Source organism: Planococcus citri, chromosome 2 (genome assembly GCF_950023065.1).
Source record: "Planococcus citri chromosome 2, ihPlaCitr1.1, whole genome shotgun sequence".
In the NCBI taxonomy this organism is placed as follows: Eukaryota; Metazoa; Arthropoda; class Insecta; order Hemiptera; family Pseudococcidae; genus Planococcus; species Planococcus citri.
Window position 1 is genome coordinate 11421768 of NC_088678.1, and position 21615 is coordinate 11443382.

Below are 21615 nucleotides of genomic sequence, written 5' to 3' on the forward strand. Positions count from 1 at the left end.
TCTATCACCCAGTAAGTAAGTAAGTAAGTAACATTCGGCGATATATATATTGATATTTAAACGAAGATGAGAAAAAATTTGCCATCTCGATCTGCGTCATAAAAAGGTACCTATCAGTGCCTAAGTTTGTGCGATATTTCATCACATACCCAAACAATGAATCACAATTTTAAACTAGATATCATCAACCTGTTAAGGTATGTACGATTGCCATTGGCATTAAAATGCTCAAATTTCGCTAATTTCCAACTTCAAAAAAAAATTGAAAGAAAAAACTCTTATAGATAATGAGTACGTTATTTCCAAACCCAGAAAAAAAAATTGCAATTCCCCACATCAGAAAGTTTATTTTTCGCCTCCAGTGATCCCTGACCTAAGGCACTGAAACGCCTAATTTTGGGTAGGTACCAGTTTAATGACCCCCTTAGGTGACATGTGGTTTCCCCACGTGCTACGTTGCTTGTGCTAATCATCCAATGGGAAATAAGCGTGATATCAACATAGGTAGTATTTCCGATTCAATTATAGGTATCTATGTAAAATCAGGTCCACTAGATTTGTGATGAGCTTGGAATTGCGGTTTTAAAACACGTTCGTATACGTAGCTTCGGTTATTGGATGATCCGTCAGTCAAGAAGTTGCTGCGAACTCGAGGTTCGAGTTTACTTACGTACGTTCTTCGGTGGTGTTGAGATCATAGTGGAAAATAAATTTTACGATCGAAGTTATATTTAAAGTGACTTCATTCATATTTCATAGTGAAGAAATTTTTAAAGTGCTTCGAATGTTCCAGTTTGGATTTGGGCGTAGTTTCAAAGAAAAGTATAGCTCGGTGAGTATACTTTTAAAAAATGTATTCTTACCTTCTCCTCGAGGTTTCTCGGAAGGTATCAATAAAAGTCTTCCTTATTGGGTGATTAGTCTTGTGCGTATTCTTGCACGTGGTTTATTTTCTTTATAAATATTTTTAATTAGATCTCAATAATTTATTGGAAAACGTGAATTTATCTCGAACAGTAAAATAATTTCAAAACTCAGTATACCTTGTTTAAAAAAATAGGTAAATTATACTCCGAAAAATCTGCAAAAACCAGAGTACCTTAGTTTATTTTAGGTACTGCTTTTGGAAATCTGTTCAAAGGAGAAAATGAAGTAAACCCAAATCGTTGTTCTGAAATAAAAAGAGGCAGGGAGGGTAGATCAAAATGGAATTTCAGCCAAATAACCAAACAAATCCATAGTTCTGACGTCAAAGCTGTTGCAAATTGTTTCCTTCGATGCAGCACATTGATTCTGGGAAATTTGAAAACACATTCCAGCAAAGATGAAAAATACGTTGATATTTTTTTCAACCTAAAATACGAGTATGGCTCTTTTTCCAATCCATACAATTCTATCGTAATCGAAAAGTTGTTTTTCACCATACCTCGATGCATCTCGTCGAGAAAAAAAAACAACTCGTATAATTAGTATGTGAGTTAGCCACCTATTAAGTTTTGAAAACAGTCGTTTTTTTGTACAATCAATTTTTCATTCTGATTCTAGTTTTTACAGAATGATCCAAAACGAAGGTAGGTACTTAATACCTACTAAACTACGTGTGATTTTTAAAAACTGCTCGGTCGAAATTAGTTTAAGGCAAATTGAAGTAAAATTTTAAACGTAGGTACTTAATTCATTACCATAGAGGAAAAGACCTTGATGTTCAAAACTGGATTCGTCGTAATACAAGAGAATATAGAACTGAAATTCGGAAATTTCGGTTTTCTTATAAATGAAATTATGGTACTGTGCAGCTACCTTATCTATATACTTTGTTATAATGTTCTATTTTACAGATCGCAATCAGAAATGTGGTTTCATTATTATTTATTTACGATACCGTTGTTTTTTAGCGATGCATTCGGTTATCCTCAAAGCAATCAAAGAACGATCAGACAAACTGGTAAAATTTTATTCAACTGTAAGATGAAACAAGGAGACCTTAAGTGGATTCATATTTGAATTTGACCTGTTTTTTCAAAAACGAAAATTCCACAGAATGGTTCACAAGTCAACATTTCAAAATTTTTCTAAAATCGTTCAAAATTTTTAAAATAGGGAGTCGAGAGAGTGTAAAAACGGGCCTTAAAACTACAGAAGGTAACTGAAGAAGACTGTCTGCCTGTATCATTATAAAGCTATAGCTTTTTCAATTTTTTGATTTTTTAAAAAAATTTTTGAACATTTGAAAATTTGTAGGGACATGAATTTGTTAATGACGAAGGAACTTCTCGAAGTGTCCTTAGGCTCTGATTTGAACGGGACCACAATTTTTGGAACCCTCTTAATCAAAATTTCAGCTAATCGAATTGATTTTTCAATTTATAGAAAATTTTTTAAAATTCAAAATCGACCACTTTCAGTAAATTTATGCTTAAAAAAATAAAATGCATCTATTTATTTTGTAAAAATGTTGGAATTGGAAACTGATCCTAAAACTCAGATCAACTTTTCCAAACTGAAATTTGCCATTTCAGATAATTATGGAGCTTCCAGTACAAAATTTAAAATTCCTCCAGAAGACGTAGAAATTAATTTGGGCAGCTCAAAATCGAGTTTTGGCATATTTTCGATCCACTAGCACGGTTATTAAGATTTGAGAAACTTTTCAGGAGGATATACCTCGAGGGTGCTTTTCTTACCAAAATTCTCCAGATATCATTATAAAAATATGCTGTTCAAAAATTCTATTTCTGCGGATAAATTTTAAAATTCTGGAGAAATCCGAAATCGTGCTGAAGGCTTCAAAATATCTCGAAATTATAAAATTTGTAAAGGGGGGGGGGGTGTGCAGATTTCAAATATCTCTACGAACAACAGAACTTTTAATTGTTTTGATTTTTTTTCTTTTTGTAGTTAGTTTATAAATATTCTTGTCAAAAAAAAAGAAACAAAAACGCACCTGAGGTGTCGTATTGTCTGGAAATTGACTCAAATTAAAGATGAGCCCTTTAAACAGGTTGACAATAAGCTACAACTCGACTTTTAGCTGCTCACAAATAAATTTCCATGCTATTCGAAAAAATTTTCAAATTCTTGTGGAATCAAAAATCACGCTGAAAGCTCCAGATTCGTTCAAAATAGCGAAATCTGGACTCGGGAGGGGGGAGGAAGGGTGGGGGGGGTGATGTTTTCAAACGAGATACAGCCAATCGTGCAAATTTAAAAAAATTCCAAACAAACAGAACACTTATGATTTTTTTTTTTTTTTTAATTTGCAATCCTAAATACTTACATATTCTGGTTAACAGGCCTCACTCAGGGTATCATGCCTGGAAATCGACTCAAATGTGGATAAAGCCCAGGTATGGAAAGAGCTAGCCAAAAGCTAAACGCTGAAAGCCGAAAGTCGATGATTTTTGGGATTTTTAAAAGCCAAAAGCTTTCCAAAAGCTTTATTTTTCAGCTTTATTATTTTGAGCCTTTTTTTTGCATATTCATCTGGCTTCAAATTTTTAGTTTTTAACGTTTCCCTTTTTTTTCGTATTTTTCGTTTTTTTTTTTTTTTGGTGTGGTTGGTTGTAAGTTTCCTCTCAATTCTTCTCATTCAAAAAAAATTAAAAAGCCAAAAGTCGAAAGCTGAATGCCAATATCCAAAAGCCAAGGAATTTTGGAAACTATACTAAAAGCTTGCTGTTAGAAAGCTTTATGATTTTTAAAAGCCCAAAGCTGAAGCTAAAGTATTATACGTTTTTTAGAAGCTAAAAGCTGAAACCAAAGGTTTCATTTTTCGGTTTTCTATCGCCAGTTGAAACCCTTGAAAGGTTTCAAACAGGTCGAGCATAAACCATAACTCGAATTTCAGCTGCTCAAATCAACTTCTACGCCCTCTGCAGAAATGTTCAAATTCTGGGGAAATCAAAAATCGTACTTGAGACTCCACAATTTCTTCATTTGTACCTACTGTAGGTATAAAAATATATTGTAGCAGGTATTTTTTTTTCTTTAAAAAAAAAAACAAAAACAAATCGTAAAAAATGGTCAATATTTCAAATTTTAAAAAACATCAAAAAAATTGAAAATCAATTTGGACTCAGAAAATTTTGATCATGAAGGTTTCAGACGATACAATTTCCACAACCGTTCAAATTAAAGACGAATACCTTGAGACAAGGCTCCCTTCATCTCTCGTGTATTCAGATACTCGTATCTGCAATTCTCAGCAAAGATCCAGTTCTTAGAAAGGATCATTCTTTGGAGTTCTTCAATATTCAATTATATAAATCCACTTAAGGCTCCTTTACAAACCTCAACAATGGCAAAATCACTGTTTCTGTCAATGACACGTTTCAGAATTTATTTCATGCTCAACGCCAAATTACCAGCTGGGAAATTGCGTGGGTCTTCGAAACTGTCCAAATCTACTCGAGTTGTTGAATACTCGTTCAAATGTATCAGAAGTTAGAACATTTCTACGAAAATCCCAATGCGGAAAAGAAGCCAACGGGTCACCGAAAGTTTGTTGCAGTATTTCAAATTCTAAAACACCACCAGTTATTTCATCTACGACGCCGATACTATTACTATCTGCCCCAGTCCCAGTCACAGTCCCCTCAGCCACGTTTCCGTTGACAACGCCAAAAGACGATGATCACGACATTAAACGAAAGATGTCCAAAAATCAGTACTCGATGTGTGGAAAAACGAGCAGAACCACTCAGAATCTTTATAGAGAGAATAATGCAACATTAGGTGGGTCCTTTTTTCCATTTTAATCAAGCATGTTCTAATTCTCATGATGAATGGGTAAGATTATGACGAATTAGAATAGGTTCCTAATTACATATATTTGATGATTTAGGCGATTGGCCTTGGCTTGTGGCTATTGGATATCGTACCAGCTCTGATCGAGGACCAATGTTCAAATGTGGAGGCAGCCTGATTTCTGACAGATGGGTCATCACAGCTGCTCATTGTGTTCAAGGTATAGGAAATCTAATTGTGTAAGGTTTGTTTTAAAATTTCAATAGGTTACAAATTTGGTTTGGAATTTTTTTTTTTGATTTTAACTCTCTAAATGCAATTTTTAGGAAAATAATTCGAGTTGGAGATTTCAATTTGAATCATGAAAATTACGATGGAGCTTCGCCTAAGGATATTCCGATAGAAGATATTGTTCTTCATCCTGAGTATTCCACTAATCCTACGATTAATGATATTGCATTATTGCGTTTAAGGCAGCATGTTACTTTCAATGGTACCTATCAACTGATTTTTATACCTATTATGATATTTTTGATAATCGAAATAAATAATAGCTGATGATGTTTTATGTACCTATATTATTGCAGAACTAATTCGTCCTATTTGCATACCAAGTGAACCTCAACATAAAGGTGACGTGTTCTATTACAATAAATCCCCATTTATAGCCGGATGGGGACGCACTACAGAAGGTATTGTATAGCCTAAGAATTCATTCACGAGATTCTAAATTTGAGCTATCTTGGTTAAATCATCCAATTTCAGGAGGAACCCCTTCAGATCACCTCAAAGAAACTCAACTAGTTATAATAGATCGAGAAACTTGCGACATGAAGTACAAACATGCTAAGCAGAATTCAGTGGTTGATCATAGAGTGCTGTGTGCTGGTAGTATGGCTCAAGATACCTGCCTGGTATGAACTTCCATTTTTTTTTCATTGCCAACAGAATAGCAGATGAAGTGTGTATTAAGTAGGTACTTATTTGTTGCTGTATTTTTTTTCCAACAGAGTGACTCTGGTGGGCCTTTGATGATGCATACTGCAGCTCATTATTATCTAGTAGGAATTGCATCTTATGGAATCGAATGTGAAGGCAATGTTTTTCCTGGAGTTTATACCAGAGTTGCATATTACTCTGATTGGATCAAATGTATTACGAAGAATGGGATAAATTTTAATTTGTAATAACTCGTGTGTCGTGTCTTGTAAAATTGCTTAGTACTCGTATTAGAGAATTACTTAGGTAGGTAGTTGATTTTTTCAAATAAGCATATGCCATAATATTTATTTTTTTGTGTAAGTAGGTAGATAATTAGGTAGGTAAGGTACTTATTTCTTAGTTGAACATTTTTTTTGGTGTTTTTTGTCTATTAATTAGTAGATCATGTTTAAGTATAAATATTGATATTTTTTTTACCAAGTAGTAATAGGTTTAGGTACTTACTGATGATTATTCAATTTTTTTTATTAACATTCATAGATAAAATAAAAGTAAATGTTATTGTGATTTATTCAGCGAAAAATATACCTTGCATTAATTTCTATTCTGTATATTGCTAAATAATCCCTAGACTTGGATTTTGTTACCTTTTTTTCTTTGAAATTCTCCATTTCAATTATTTTAAGCATTCGTGGCACAGTAAGTAATTCATTTTTTTTTAATTTAGGGATTTTCATTTTTGAATCTTAGCTTCTACATTGAAAACTGATGAGTAACAAATAATGAAAAAAATACATGAAAAAAAAACTCTCAGGGTTACATTTAGATTTTTTATTCGTAGGTACTTGAAAAATGTGTCCAAAACTATCGAAGCCAAATTTTAAGTGACTGTAATTTATTTTTCGATATTTTACGGTGTATTTTTGAGTTTTTCGAATTTTAAACAATAAACTACCTACTATTTTCACTTTCTTGAAACATACTTTTCGCAGAAATGTTCAATCAAATAAGTATATTCAAATTCTAAAATTGTCTAGTCAAAAAAATGAACTCATCATAAAAAACATCGTTTTTCACTTTTCAAGATACGAATTTTGGAAATTTTTTACCCTCCCTTCGCTTATGCCTCAGTGTTCTTTTTTAATATTGAGGTACCTACCTATTCAAATTTTAAGATATGTTTAAACCAAAAAAACACACTTTTCACCCGAAAAAACATTGTTTTTATAGGTACTTTTCTAAACTGCTTTTGCTCTCACTGCGCGAGAGTCTTAGCCCAGTCAAAATGCAATTTGACCCAAACATAATTGTGATCAAAAGTTTTTTTGGTGAATATTGTCTAGGGTGGTATGCTGAACAACATACTAAAAGTCTCCGCCCCTACCCCAGGAGCTAACTCCCCCCCCCGGTGGATCAAAGCCCCTCAAAATCAGTTTTTCGTCAAGAACTCCTGAAATATTGAATTTTGAGTAAAATGAGCTCAGTGGTCATTTCATCTCCTCTCCAATACCTATCAAATGAGCTATCGACCAACTCCCTAGCTTCAAGGGGGGGTGGCGCTACGACCCCTCAAAGTGATGTGATTTTAATATTTTTATATTTTATGACTTGGGACTTGTAACCTGTTCTAATTGATAAAATGAAGTCAAACTTGGGGAATGGGATTCTTTTAGGAGCTAGAGTTGACCTCTGGAGTGGGGGGGGGGGTCAAAGTTGAAAATTACAGAAAGGTCATTTTTTTGGAGGGGCATAACATGACCCCAAATAGATGAAAAGGGTCCAAAATCATACCATCGGACAGTACCCCATCTGTGATCAACATATCCAAATTTCAGCTTCCTAGGTCATCCCCATCTCATTTAAAGCGGAATTAAGCTAAAAATCCCCTTATTTTGCCCCTATTTTTGGTTTTTTCAATCTTAAAAGGAGTGGAGATGACCAAGGAAGTTGAAATTTGAATATGTTGATCACAATGGAAATATTGTCTGATGGTTTGATTTTGAACGCTTTTCGTCCATTTGGGGTCATGTTATGCCCCTCCAAAAAAATGACCTTTCTTTAATTTTCAACTTTGACCCCCCCCCCACTCCAGAGGTCAACTCTAGCTCCTAAAAGAATCCCATTCCCCAAGTTTGACTTCATTTTATCAATTAGAACAGGTTACAAGTCCCAAGTCATAAAATATAAAAATATTAAAATCACATCACTTTGAGGGGTCGTAGCGCCACCCCCCCTTGAAGCTAGGGAGTTGGTCGATAGCTCATTTGATAGGTATTGGAGAGGAGATGAAATGACCACTGAGCTCATTTTACTCAAAATTCAATATTTCAGGAGTTCTTGACGAAAAACTGATTTTGAGGGGCTTTGATCCACCGGGGGGGGGGGGGAGTTAGCTCCTGGGGTAGGGGCGGAGACTTTTAGTATGTTGTTCAGCATACCACCCTAGACAATATTCACCAAAAAAAACTTTGAATTGCAATAATGTTTGGGTCCACCTATTTTTTTCTGCTATTTGACTGGGCAATCTGTTTCCTTTTTATTTTCAAAATTGAATTCTTTAAAAACCCATCATTCAAATTTTAAAATTTTGAGCAAGAAAAAGAACAAAATTTTTGAAAACATTTTTTTAAAAATCTCTCAAAATACGAATTTTAGAAAGTTTTTGCCTTCGCTTTGCCTTTGCTCGGGTTCATTTTCATCTTTTTTTTTAAACCAAAAAAAAATCGGCTGTTCTACTTTAAAAACTCATAATTTTATTCGGCAAACTTGGTGTTTTTTTCTCATGGCAAATTTTTAGTCTACCACCCTCACCCCCCTCCCCCCCAAAATTTGCATTCAAGTACCCAAATATGAAAAAAAAAACTGTACGAGAAAGATTCTTAAGGAGGAGGGGATAAAATTTTGAGGGCCTATTCAATGCATCCGCCAGGGGTCCTTGGCCGACTCAGTCCATGCCAGATTTCGCTTCAAGTTTGAAAAAGGCTTGAAAACTGCACAAGATTAGAATTTTGAAAAGAAATAATTGCAATTTTACCCCTTTTTGGAGTTGTTATAGGGATGAGTGAGGTAATAATCTAAAAATTATATCAGAGGTTTAAACCTTTAAAACCAACTTTCACTAGTTAATTCCAACATACTCTCTCAGGTTTAAATCACCATTTTTGACCACGAAGTATGCTTTTATCGACTCTGACTATAAATACCTTAATTTTAATGCGTTTTTACCATTTTATGTGAAAAATAAGCACTTGGGGAAAAATTTATGAGAAGCGAATTTAAAGAAAATAAAATTTTAAATCTTTAATGGCCCATAAAATTTTTTATATGATCGACGAGTGACGAGATATCAGCAAAAAATTCCTTTTTTCATGCAATTTTTATACTTTTTTTTTTTTGTAATTTTACTTGAAAAATGGGAATTTTAGGGGGGAAAATTATGAGAAGCAAAGATGTGAAAAAAACAATTTTTGATCTCCATTTTCTAAGAAAATTTTCGATACGATCAACGAAGTAGGTGTGAGATAATCGAGATATCACATCAAAACATGATTTAATACAGAATGTTTTAATTACAAACTTCCGAAAAATCAAAAAAATTTCGTTTTAAAAAAAATCAAACATTAGGTACCTATTAAAACAGCTAAGATTTTTTTTTCATCTCGCTTATGTGTACATATTACTTACGTTAGTCGCTTCAAAATCAGAGTGTAAGTCTTCAGAAAGTTTCACTAGTTGATGAAGAAAATAACATCTCATTCTCACTTTTTAAAAATCAAAAATTTGTAACAAGATATCAAACAGTCGCAGTCGGTTCAAAAATAATATTCTAACTTGGACTCAAATGAAAAATTTTTACCAGCTGAAGGTTTCAATCAACATTGAAAGATACCTACGAACTAGAATCAGAAAAAATGCAGGTACATACTTATGGCGATTTGTTCTTAATTTGATTAACACCTAGTATGAATTATTGGCCTAAAGAGTGGAATTTCCGTCCAAGGTGCTACTGGTGTTCGGTGTTTCCCCGCGCTTACCTAAGAATGACTGAACGAGACAGGAAATAAAAAAACGGAGCTGACTAATTACCGAATAGAAAAATATAGGTACCTAGATAATTTTTTATTCGCGATGAAAATCTACGAAATCCAGTTTCCTCGTTCAGCTACGAGTACTGAAGTTCGTAATAAGTTGATGCGCGCGCGAAAAGTTTACTAAATACCTATACCAAGGTATTACGTACCTATAGGACAAGGGTGATAGGTGGATACTGAATATTTAACAAATCTGGATTTCGTACGGATCATGAGTGTTAGGTGATCGGGATTCCATGAACGAAGTGCTTTAATAAAGTAGTCGTTGGTATAGTAGATAAATTAAGAAGTGGATTTGTTTGTTTTTTTTTTCAAGTTGTACACCTACTGTTCCGTTATTTTTTTATGTGCCAGTGGTTCGGTGAGTATTAATGAGAGATTTTTTACATAAATATTAAGTGCCTAATCATTTTGTAATTTCTATTAATTTTCGTGAATGGAATGGAAACTTCATTTTTCAAATACGAAATATTTTATTTTATTAGGAAGAAATAACTCTTGCTTCTCAGTTTTTACTATTTATTAGTGCAAAGCTTTTCAAACACCAAATTTAAGCCTGATGATGAACACTTGGTGTTTGAAAAGCTTTGCACTAATAAATAGTAAAAACTGAGAAGCAAGAGTTATTTCTTCCTAATCTAACAAACTTCTCGCTAAAAGGTTCTTTTTACCTTTGACGAAATATTTTTTTTTTACATTCAAGATTTTTAATTGAAATAAAACCTTGAAATTCTCGAGTTTACTTTTTGTGATTATTTTGGAGAAAATTTTCGAAATTGGCAGTTCACTGCAACAAAAAATGAATTTCTTACTTTTTTGGCCAAGGTGTAAATATTTATTTTTTAAAGTGAAATTCGTCAAAATTATGATAATCATGAAATTTTAACGAAGTAGGTGCATATTTCAAAAGAAAATCAAATTTTCAAACTATTTATAGGCACTGAAGAAATCATGTGAATTTAATTCATGAAAACATTGAATTTTTCAAGAGTCCTCAACTCGAAAACTTCGAATTTCAATCACAGAAATTTGAAAATTAAAATTGTACAAAACACTGCAAAAATTTCAATTTCAAAAAATCTGAAACATTTTCTGGAAATTCTAGTACAGCAACTCAAAATGGTTCGCAACCGTTTCCAATCTATGGAAAGGGGAAAAATAGGGAATATTTATGACATTTCAGATTTCTAGATAAATTTGGTAAAATCTTGATTGTTTCGCTATTTTTGGACCTTCGATTTCCAAATTTCCCAAAGAAATTTTCAAATGACCTGCTTCAAAATTAAGTACATGGTTTTTTGAAAACAATTAAGTACCTTTCCCCTTCCTCATCATATTTCTCCATGAGTGAAATTCCGACCTCCTGGAGACGAATTTTCAGGAAAATAATATTTTAAAAAATCGTTTCTTCATCAAAAACATTGAAAAGTCGATTTCACTGTTTCATCTGTATATATATCTAACTGAATTTTTTTTTGAAAAAAATCACCCTTTTTTCATTAGGTAGTACCTATTTCAAACCAAATTTTCAAAAAGCTCGCCACTCGATCCCCCTCCCCATCCCTCTCACAAACATCAACAAAGTCAAATTTTGCATTGAAAAATTTTCAAAAAGATTGAAATTGGAAGAAAATTTGTTTACAAAGTATTTTTTAATTTCAATTAAAATTATTTTTAAAAAAATACAACTGAATGCGTTACATACTTTTTAAAAGACAGGGTGTCTAACCAGTCTAACAAAATTTCAAAATAAGAAAGCAGGAGTTTAGCAGGACATTTTGTAAACACTCGAGACTTTTTCGCTTTTTCAACTACCTGCACTTTGTAAAAAAACATTTTTATTCAACAACATGTAAATAACCCTCTTAGGTTAGAAACAAGAACAAATTAATGGTATGAAAACAAATTTTAAATATGTATACACAAAAATTTGATGAAAAATTTAAACGACATTTGGGGAAAAAATATACCAATTTTTAAAAATAAAACGAAGAGTTTTAAAGTAAAATAAGTAAGAGATAAAATAACAATTTTGCCATTCGAAAGGTATACCTAATCTGTCTGATATTCAATAACCTATGAAAATGTTGATTTCTCCTTCAAGTCTGGAATTTTTTAATTACAGAAAGGAGAAACGAACTGGCACTGGTGAAGTGCGGGAAAAACCTCTTGAAAATCAGTATTTCGAGAGGTATAAAAAACGATGTTTCTGATACTTTGGTACCTACCTAACCCAATCAATATCAAACTGGAAAATATATTTTTTTTTAAATTGAAAAAAAATTGATTGGTCCATTTAGAAAACTTTATGTTTTTTCAAAATTTAAAAACGCATGCAAAATTTTCTCAAACCCAACGACTTGGAAACTCAACAGAACGATGGATTTTTCGTTTGAACGATTCAGAACCAAGTAAAGGTGAGATTTTCTGCTGAAAATAAACTTCTATTTAAATTAGAGTTTGAAAACCTGGGAAGATCAAAATCTCGTTGAAATCTTTTTCGAAGTACTGAACATTGTAAAATTTAAATTCAAGAGGCTGATCCAAGTATGATTTTATTTTCTGAGAAACCTGTCATGATTTTAAAAAATTAATTCAGGTAACTGAAAAATTTGTCACCTGCATTTTGAGTTTTCTCTTTTCGAAGAAATATTTTCAGACTGGCTCGAGAGTCAAGGCCAGCAATGGGTAGATGAGATTTTAATTTTCTATCAGTTCTGGTTATTTGATTCCATCATTTTCTTCTTTCTGTTTCAGATTTTCAGGACCAATGTCAATTGTAAATTCAATCGTAGTGATTCTATTCGTTATCAGCCATGTTCATGGAGTGATCGAAGATTATGATGTTTTGACGAGACAAGATACCGAAGATGATGATGCTTTGACGAGACGAGATACCGAAGATGATGATGCTTTGACGAGACGAAGTACGATTTTTATATTCATACTTTTTTTTTATTTTGTGGTTAATCTTTGAATATTTATAAAGTGCTTGGATTTCTGATCAGCTGTAAAATGTCACCTCGTTAATCATAAATTTGCATATCTAACGTAAGCAATTTAAAGACTCACCATTCGTGGCTTTATCAATGTCACTTTTTTCAGGATACGAGACAACTACTAATTCATGCCAGACACCCGATTCCCTTCCGGGAAACTGCATCGTTTTAAAAAACTGTCCTCATTTGCACGAACTGCTGAAAAAACGTGGACTAGAGCCCAGAATAGTACAATTTCTACGAAGATCGAAATGCGGAACAGAGAACAATTCGCCGAAAGTATGTTGCAGCTTGACCAACTCCGTGCAACCATCAGTGACGTCAGCATCTGTCGATTCAACGCCATCATCGATATCAAGTTACGTCCATCAAAATCCATCTTCTTTCTGGTACCCGAGTCATTCTTCAACCACAACCACAGTCAAACCTTCGCCAACCACTGAACAACTGCAGACATCGACTCAACAAATTACATCACCCAAAACGTTAATTACTGATGCTTATGATCACGATCAGTTTTGGAATACATCACCTACAGGAAGTCCAGTGACGTCTTCGCCTGGGTTGATCACCTCATCTACAGTGACTCATGCAGACAGGACTAAACTGCATGCTAAAAATAAATATGCTACGTGTGGAAAGTCTTCGAGAAAAGGGTTGAATATAAGTGGAGGGAAGAATGCGACTTTAGGTAATTTATCATACACGTCAAAATAGTGCATACATTTTTATTAAAAGAAACAAAAAATGTGTTACATTGATACTAATATTGTTATTATTTGAATGTTCAGGTGATTGGCCTTGGATGGTGACCTTGGTCTATAGAACTGTTCGCGATCCAACTCCAATGTACAGATGTGGGGGTACTCTGATTTCCGATAGATGGGTTCTTACTGCTGGTCATTGTGTTCAGTATATTGGAAGTTTGATTTTGTAAGTTTTTTTTTCTGGATTTTGTATTATTTTACTTGCATTTCAATTATGCAAAAGGTACAGTAGATTCAGGAGGATATTTAAAATGATGCAAAACAGAAAAACTCATCCAGAAATTTTCACTTTACCCCCTCTTTCTTTTTCTTTACATTCCATTATAAGAACAGGACTGCAAATAAAAAGGAAGCAATTTTAAAATTTATTCCTACGTTTTCGTAAAGTCATTTATTGGCTATAATTTTTCGAAAGGGTCAATTTAAAAAAAATCCTAAATAAAAAATAGTCGTGTTTTGGAAATTTCGAATTTTCACAAAGGGCCATAAAAACCAACCAAATGGGACGAAAAAATCTGATATTCAGTTTAGGCTTGTACCATACTTTCAAGTTGGCGAGTCTAATGAGGATGGTTTTCGAGCTGTTTTGAGACGTAGAAAATATTGAAAACCATTTCCAAATAAACAATAGGTACTTTTTTAATCTACAATCTAGAAGGCAAAAAAAGCTTCAAGAAATTGAATTTGGCTGAAATTCTCGAAGGAACGAGGGCCAAAAAATTGAGTCGCTCTCCCCCCTTCCCCCTCTCCCCCAATTTTTAATAAAAATGGACTGTTCCAGAATGTGATCTTACAATTTATCAAAATGGCTCCAAATTTTGCAAAAAAGTCAAACGTTTCAACAAAAATGTTTTTTGAACATTTTTGAGGAATTTTGAGCTCAAAGTTGGACCATGATTTTTGGTATTTAGGTATATTTGAAAAAAGTATTATATAAAAAATCAAACTAGTCAAAATTTTTCAAAAAATCCAAATATTATAACGAAAGTGTTTTTGATCATTTTTGAAGAATTTTGAGCTCAAAATTGGATCATGATTTTTGGTATTTATTTGAAAAAAGTCTCTGCAAAATATAAAAATGGGCAACATTTTCTTTAAAAATTTAAATATTACTTATAACAAAAATGTTGTTTGAGCATTTTTTTTTTTATTTTGAGCCCAAAATTGGATCATATTTTTGGAGTTTTCGAAAATGTTTATGAAACTTATCGAAATATTTACAGGTTAAAAATATGCAAAAAATTCATATACCTCGACAAAACTTTTTTTTGAGTATTTTTGAAGAATTCTGCCCTCGAAAAATCATTATTATACAACGTCAATCATAATGGCTTTTAAAATTTTGCAAAAAATTGAAATGTTTTAACAAAATTTAGCTTTTGGAATTTTTGAAAAAAAAAGTGTCATGCGACCTATCAAAATAGGTTAAAAATCAAAATTTTGTGAATAATATTCTCAAAATCATAACATCGGTTGATGATTTTCGTAATTTTTGAAAAAATCGCTGCTCAATCCATTTAAATGAATGAAAATTTTGACAAAAAATCAAGAATTCCAAACCTTTTTAGCATTTTTAATAAATTTCAGCCTTGAGAAAAACACTATTTCAAAACTTCCCGGAAAATTGATTCAATTTTTGGCCAATCTTGTATTAGATTTTGATAGGTCGAATGCCACCAATGCCACCATTCTCAAAAGTTCCAAAAAATCATCACCCCTGTTTTTAGACTCAAAAAAAAGTTTTGATACAGTTTTTTGATTTCCTGCCAAAATCTTAATGTGTTTGAATTGATCACATGACACCATTTTTGAAACTTCTGAAAAATTTACCAAACTTTTGGTCAATTTTATTTTGAACTCGTGAATTCGATTTTTCGAAAAAAAAAACGCCACAACAGTAGGTACTTATTCGTGCCATTTGACCAAATTGCAAACATTTCAGGATTTCTGCTCTGTTTTTAACATATCGAGTCGACCGAAGATGGTTTCAGACCATTTTGGAAACTTTAAATTTTTTTGAAAATTTCAATTTCCCCAAAAAGTCATAAAATTAGTCAAAATGAACTTTGGTATAGATAAATAGTAGGTTCACTGCAGTTCATGACCTTTGACCTACCTAACCAATTAGCACACCAATTTTAAAAACTGTATTTTTGGACAAAATGGTTTGTAATTGGTGAAAGTGGGTCACTAAATAAGCCCCAATCACCTTTATGCTCGCTAGAAGTCAATTTGGACGGTTTTAATGGAAATTTCTGAAAACTTGGAGTTTCCAAAATACGACTGGAGGCTCCAGAATGGCTCGAAACCACTTTAAATTGACTCAGAATGTTGAATTTGAATTTATACATTATACATACTTAGTAAATTTCAACTTTCCAACTTCATTGGGAAAAATTTTGAGAGAGCTTGAACTTTCAAAAATCTTCTGGAGCCTCCAGAACTGCTCAAAACTGTTCGAAACCGAATCCAATCGATCTCAGGAGTCAAAAATGGAGTACTTACCAAATTTCAGCTTTCTATGTAAATTTGGTAAAATTTTGGGTTTTTTGCATTTTGAGCACAAAATTGAATTTTTCAGAAATTGCTAAAAATTGAAAAATGCTTTTCAGCATCTGAAATTTTGGCTGGTGACGTATTTTTGCATGCTTCATCAATTTACTTCTTTCCGACTTGAAAATTTGTTCCAGTATGGGATCCATGCTATCAGTACGATGAGCATGGTGTATGAATCTTTTCCATTTTTCCTTTCAGTGTACCTCCAAATAACATTCAAACGATGTGATTAGAAAGTATTTATGATCTGGAACTGATTTTAATAAATTTCTTTAAAAATTATAGACAATCAGTACGAGTTGGAGATCTGAATTTGGACGATAAACTCGACGATGGAGCTTCCCCGATTAACATTCCGGTTGAAAAAGTGATTCCTCACCATGGCTTTACATCGACTCCCGGAGTGACCAATGACATTGCCCTGCTGCGATTAAAATATCCGGTAAATTTCACAGGTAAGTACATACTTAAGCATAAAAAACGTATTTTCTGATCTCTGCCCTTTCAGTATTGAAAGTTCAATTTGTTTTTTAATTTAGCTAACGTAAGACCTATTTGTATCTCTGGAAAAGAAGAACACCGAAGTGACGACTTCTATTTGAATAGATCTGCTTACATCGCCGGATGGGGTGATATTAAATATGGTAGGTATTTGACTTATTTCTTAATCAGTTATACAGTACATACGTAATTTATTCAGTAATTTGAGTAGGTACTTATTATTATTTTTTTTAAATACGTAATTTCTCATTTCTAGGAGAGCGTAAGACGACTGATATGCTTATGGAAGCAACGGTCGATATAGTTGATCTAAAAACTTGTGCTAAAAATTACGCAGGACGATATGTTACAATTGATCAACGAGTGTTGTGTGCCTCCAGGCTGGGGATAGATGCTTGCCAAGTAAGTTTTTTGTGATTATTGTGAGTCCATACGAGAAAGAAAATTGAATGAAACTTACTTACTATATGAAAACTGAGATAAATGAGCACTTATTTATTACATGTATTGTTTTCAAACAGGGTGATTCTGGTGGGCCATTGATGATGCCGATTAAGAATTCGTATTACTTGGTTGGAATCATATCATTTGGTATTGGATGTGCAGATATAGACTACCCTGGAGTTTATACAAAAGTTGGCTATTTTTCTGATTGGATCAGGTCGACGACTGGTATTGAAATGTAATTTTTTGGGGAATAACTGAGTTTATTCGTTTGCTCAATTGTTATTTATATTTTTATATTTGCACAATTTTCAGTATATGTTCTGAAACATTTGTAGTACATTATATTGTTAACTAACCTTTATTTTATCATTCTTTACGAAAAGTAGGTACCTATGTACCTACTACCTACCTAGATCGAAATAAACTAACACTATAAGCCTTAAGGTTGCGGGTAAATGTTTTTGATTCATTGAACTCCTTCAAGAACAAACTACTTAATCATTGTAAACAAACGTAAATTATTAAATCCATTTGGGATGTTTTGAAAGAGTAATTTTATAGAATTTTGCCTAGAGGGCTAAATCCGTCGAGTACCCACAAACTTGAATACAACATGCAAATGGGAGGAAAATGAAAACGATACATATTTTGAAAAACAAAATCATTTGTATCAAGTACCTATTTAAAACTCGCTTCTACGTCTCACTGCTTCAAATTAGGAATTACGGTTTAACATGGAAGAAGCTAGGAAATCAAAATACGATTTTTTCGCATTTTTTAACCACCCGTGGATGGAATCTCGGTTTTAATTGAGTAAAGACTATTTCCCATTCGTGATTTGACCAGTATTGCCAGTTATAAAAGTGTCTTCATAACTCATCTTCCGAAAAGTGACGAAAAAAAACTAGTTATTGAATTGATACGAATCCACAACTATAGGTACCTAATCTGAATTACCTTGACATTGCTGTTTAGAGATTCGTTCACATTAATAGTGATCTGTCTGTTCTATCGATGATTTAATTCGCAAGTCGAAATTTTATAGACCTGTGGATGGGATGTGGATGGGATGTGAATGAGTAGGTCCCAGGTACCCATATTTTTCCATGGTTTAGATGCTATTGGTAGACATTAAAAATAATATGTGCAAATTATTATTGGTACTGATCGAAATTTTGAACGGCTTTGAAAGCAGATGAATATCAGTCAGTTTGAGTACCTACGTGTAGTCAGTTGATTATGTTGTTGTTATACTTATTTATCAAGGAGTTCCTGCAGCTCCTTAAATAGGTAAGTACAACTTATATAGATAACAGATTTTAATGCTAGTTTTTGTTTTCGTTTTGACCTACCTTAATATTAGGGTGTATCGCGAATAAAAACTGGTGGGTTTCGCCCAATTAATTCAGTGAAAATTTTCATTTTGTTGAAACTTGAAAGCCACCCAAAATTTTTTTAGCTTTTGGGTTGCCCCTCGAGGAGAGATACGAATAGATATGGGTTCTCAAAGAAAGGATATTTTTTGAAGAATTGTGTTTTGCTCGCTCTATTGGCCCTTAAAAATCTGTTTTGGAAAAAGTGGCAAGTTCCAGATAGTATTTAAGATTCTGCATCGACCTTATGCCGTTGCCATCAAAATCCAAGACCACTTTCAAGGCTCTACTGAGCGGTTAAAAAATTTTTAAATTGTTAATTTTTGAGGTACCTATGCTTAGTTATACGTGTTTTGAAAATTTTTTATTCTGAAATATTTCGCGTTAACCAAGCTGAAATATCAAAAGATCATTTTCTGAAACTGGGAAAACATTTTGGAACTCAGTGGTATCTACAAATTTTCTGGCTATTATTGTAAATTTTAAAAAACTAAAAAATTAAAACGTGAACATTCTAAATATCGTTAAGTAAATTGCATTGAATTTTAGAAAATGAAATACCTATAATGTACTTACATGGGTAAAATTTGTGGATTATTTTCTATACCACTAAGTAACATTTCTGAACATAATGTGACCAATGCGGGTGCATTTAAATAAAGACCAAGCGACTGGGAGATTTTTGAAAAAATGAAATTGTTGTGGGCAAGATGGCGAATTTTAAATTAGTAAAAATTTTGTTCAATTTTTACATATAAGGTGGTTCGAAGTTATATTCTGGATTTTAGATAAGCAATTGTAAGAAGTAGTTTTTGTTGCGTGTATATTTTATGTGTTTCTCACGTTATTTTCGTCATCTGGATACGTTTGCCATTTCCGATACCTCTTGGGGTTTTGGCTCGTGGTGCAATTAGTAGCTGTGTGTTTGCTACGCATTATTTTACGATACATACAGATACAAATATAGATTTTATGATGTGACAAATACGCATTAGTTATTGGCAGCTGCATTGAGTTGCGTTTTATTACTGAGGGGTTATCTTAGCGACCATGGGTGACAGGGATGGAGATGCGGAGATTCTCCCACCTATTTGGGTACAAATATATGAAATATACCAGCAAAGAGATGGGCTGAGCACAGAGATCTTAGTTGTAATAAGACTTGTTGAAGTAAAGTGTCTGTGCTGGCTGCTGCTATTTTTCCCTGGTCGCCAAGAGATACCTGCCTGTTAACATTGTATTGACGAGTATACGAATACAACACCGAAGTATTACGCAAATACGTAAGTGACATAAAGTTATCTTACTGAGTACTACGATACATGAATACTTATTAGAATATGTTTTGCTTTAGTTAATTGAATGATATTGAAGTGCACCGCACCATGCAGTGTAATTAGATATGATTCTAAATGAGACAGTGATTGTGATTAGTACAGTGATTGCCTTTGGTTACGTGCATTGTACATCTTGTCAGTGAGTCACGACCCTGCGGGGGACTCATAGAGGTACCACTACGCAGTATGAGTGACGAGCCATACAGGCGACAATGTGGCCTCTCAGATAAATCTGTGTCGGTGCCTATTTAAATTATTTATTATGGTTACGGTTAAGGGTTACGGTTATGACTCAAAAAAATAAAGGTTAAGGTTAAAAATAAAGGTTACGGTTTTCTTTCATTTATCAAAAATTAATTGCACTTCAATGTCAAAAAAGTGCACCTGCAGCCAAAAAAACGAAAAAAAATGCTATTTCACAGCCAATTTTTGAGTTTGAAGAAAATTTTAGACAAATTGAGCCCTTTTTTTCTAAAAAATCATGATAAATGTCATATTTTACACGAAAAAGTGAGATTTTTACTTTAAAAAAATAACCGTTATGTATTTAACCAAAACGAAAAAAGGATTCGGTTAAGGTTAAGGTTAAAAAATTTCAAATCAATAATTTCGGTTATGGTTACGGTTACGGTTACAGTTTTTTCCTCATTTTAGCGGTTAAAATTCATTTCGGTTAAAAATTTCGGTTACGGTTTCCATCCCTGCTTTTTAGTATTGATTGAGATTGAGTTATTTACAAGTATTGCATGGTCTATGAGTAGTATGTGTGTGTACTCAAAAGCGATTATTATTTTATTACAGATCGCTATTCATCCATCCAAGTCCAGTCAAGCCAGAACTCCGGACCTGACAAACTCAGTTGATTGATTTACGATATCGATTTAGTTAATTAGCGAATTGGCTTATTAACGTTTTATTTTACCTGACAATTAAGTTTGATAATTAATAAATAGTCGTGTGGTTTGTATTGGCTATTTCCTGACGCACTTTTGTAGCGACTTTTCCAAACATTCTTTTTACACAATGATAAATTTTTGGAAGGCAAGTTGACGAAGTTGGTGAATTAAAGCTTTTACACGTTCTGGAGCGTAGGTAAGCATAAGTTGATTTTGTGGGTAGGTATAGAGTAAAATCTTTGGCTTCATGAATATCCATTCAGTTGGTCAAAAAAAATTTTTTGCTGGAGAAGGCCAGATTGCAAAATTTATTTGAGCCCTAAAATTTTAATTTTCTTCAAAATTTGAAATTCGAATACCTATTTTTGAAGCCAAAGGGTTAATCTATACGTCAAGCTATCAACATATCCACGAAATCAACTTTCATTGGCTCTAGAACACATTATGAAGCCTTAATTCGCCAACTTGCCTCCCCCTCCTCTACACTGAGAGAACCAGATGAGTCAAAAAATTTCAAAAAATGAGTTAAGCATCGAATTAAATTTACTCTGAGAAATGCGAAAATGTACTCAATTTAGATTTTGATAAAATTTAATTTTTTGTAATAAAAGATGTAAGAAGTCATTTTTACGTACGAGTATATTTTTATTTTTTTCACACCTCATACGCTATGTTGTGTTACCTTGACGCGTTTTGCGTCTTTGACATCCGTAGGGTGTCGCATCGACAAGCTACAACACAGGTGGTTGCAATTCTATTTTGTCGTCAGTGCATTGATGATGCATTTATTGAGGGGTTATCTTTGCGACTGTGGGAGACAGGCCGAAGTTCTCACGTATCGTGAGTAAGAATCCACCAGCAAAGAGCTTGGCTGAGTATAGAGAAATCAGTCTGTTAAAGTCTGTGCTGTGGTGAAGTGCTTGTGCTCCTTGCTGTCTCCAACCCAGGTTGCCGAAGATA

General features: G+C 33.2%; 2 protein-coding genes and 1 long non-coding RNA gene across 3 annotated transcripts; all 3 read left to right on the forward strand.

The window, feature by feature from the left end:
• The first annotated feature begins 573 nt into the window (after nucleotides 1–573).
• Nucleotides 574–6292, forward strand: LOC135834618 (venom protease-like). The gene is made up of 8 exons (XM_065348552.1): nucleotides 574–832; nucleotides 1839–1945; nucleotides 4336–4734; nucleotides 4844–4985; nucleotides 5073–5239; nucleotides 5334–5438; nucleotides 5512–5660; nucleotides 5757–6292. The coding sequence occupies exons 2-8, from the start codon at nucleotides 1852–1854 to the stop codon at nucleotides 5931–5933; spliced, it is 1233 nt and encodes a 410-aa protein (XP_065204624.1). The 5' UTR covers nucleotides 574–832; nucleotides 1839–1851; the 3' UTR covers nucleotides 5934–6292.
• Nucleotides 6293–9852: 3560 nt separating this feature from the next.
• On the forward strand, nucleotides 9853–17410 carry LOC135834617 (proclotting enzyme-like). Its single transcript, XM_065348551.1, has 8 exons — nucleotides 9853–10140; nucleotides 12537–12706; nucleotides 12885–13469; nucleotides 13570–13711; nucleotides 16387–16556; nucleotides 16641–16745; nucleotides 16859–17004; nucleotides 17124–17410. The coding sequence occupies exons 2-8, from the start codon at nucleotides 12550–12552 to the stop codon at nucleotides 17286–17288; spliced, it is 1470 nt and encodes a 489-aa protein (XP_065204623.1). The 5' UTR covers nucleotides 9853–10140; nucleotides 12537–12549; the 3' UTR covers nucleotides 17289–17410.
• Nucleotides 17411–19533: 2123 nt separating this feature from the next.
• On the forward strand, nucleotides 19534–21279 carry LOC135834635 (uncharacterized). The gene is made up of 2 exons (XR_010556724.1): nucleotides 19534–19705; nucleotides 20561–21279. It is a non-coding gene; the product is annotated as an uncharacterized LOC135834635 (long non-coding RNA).
• The last annotated feature ends 336 nt before the right edge of the window (nucleotides 21280–21615 follow it).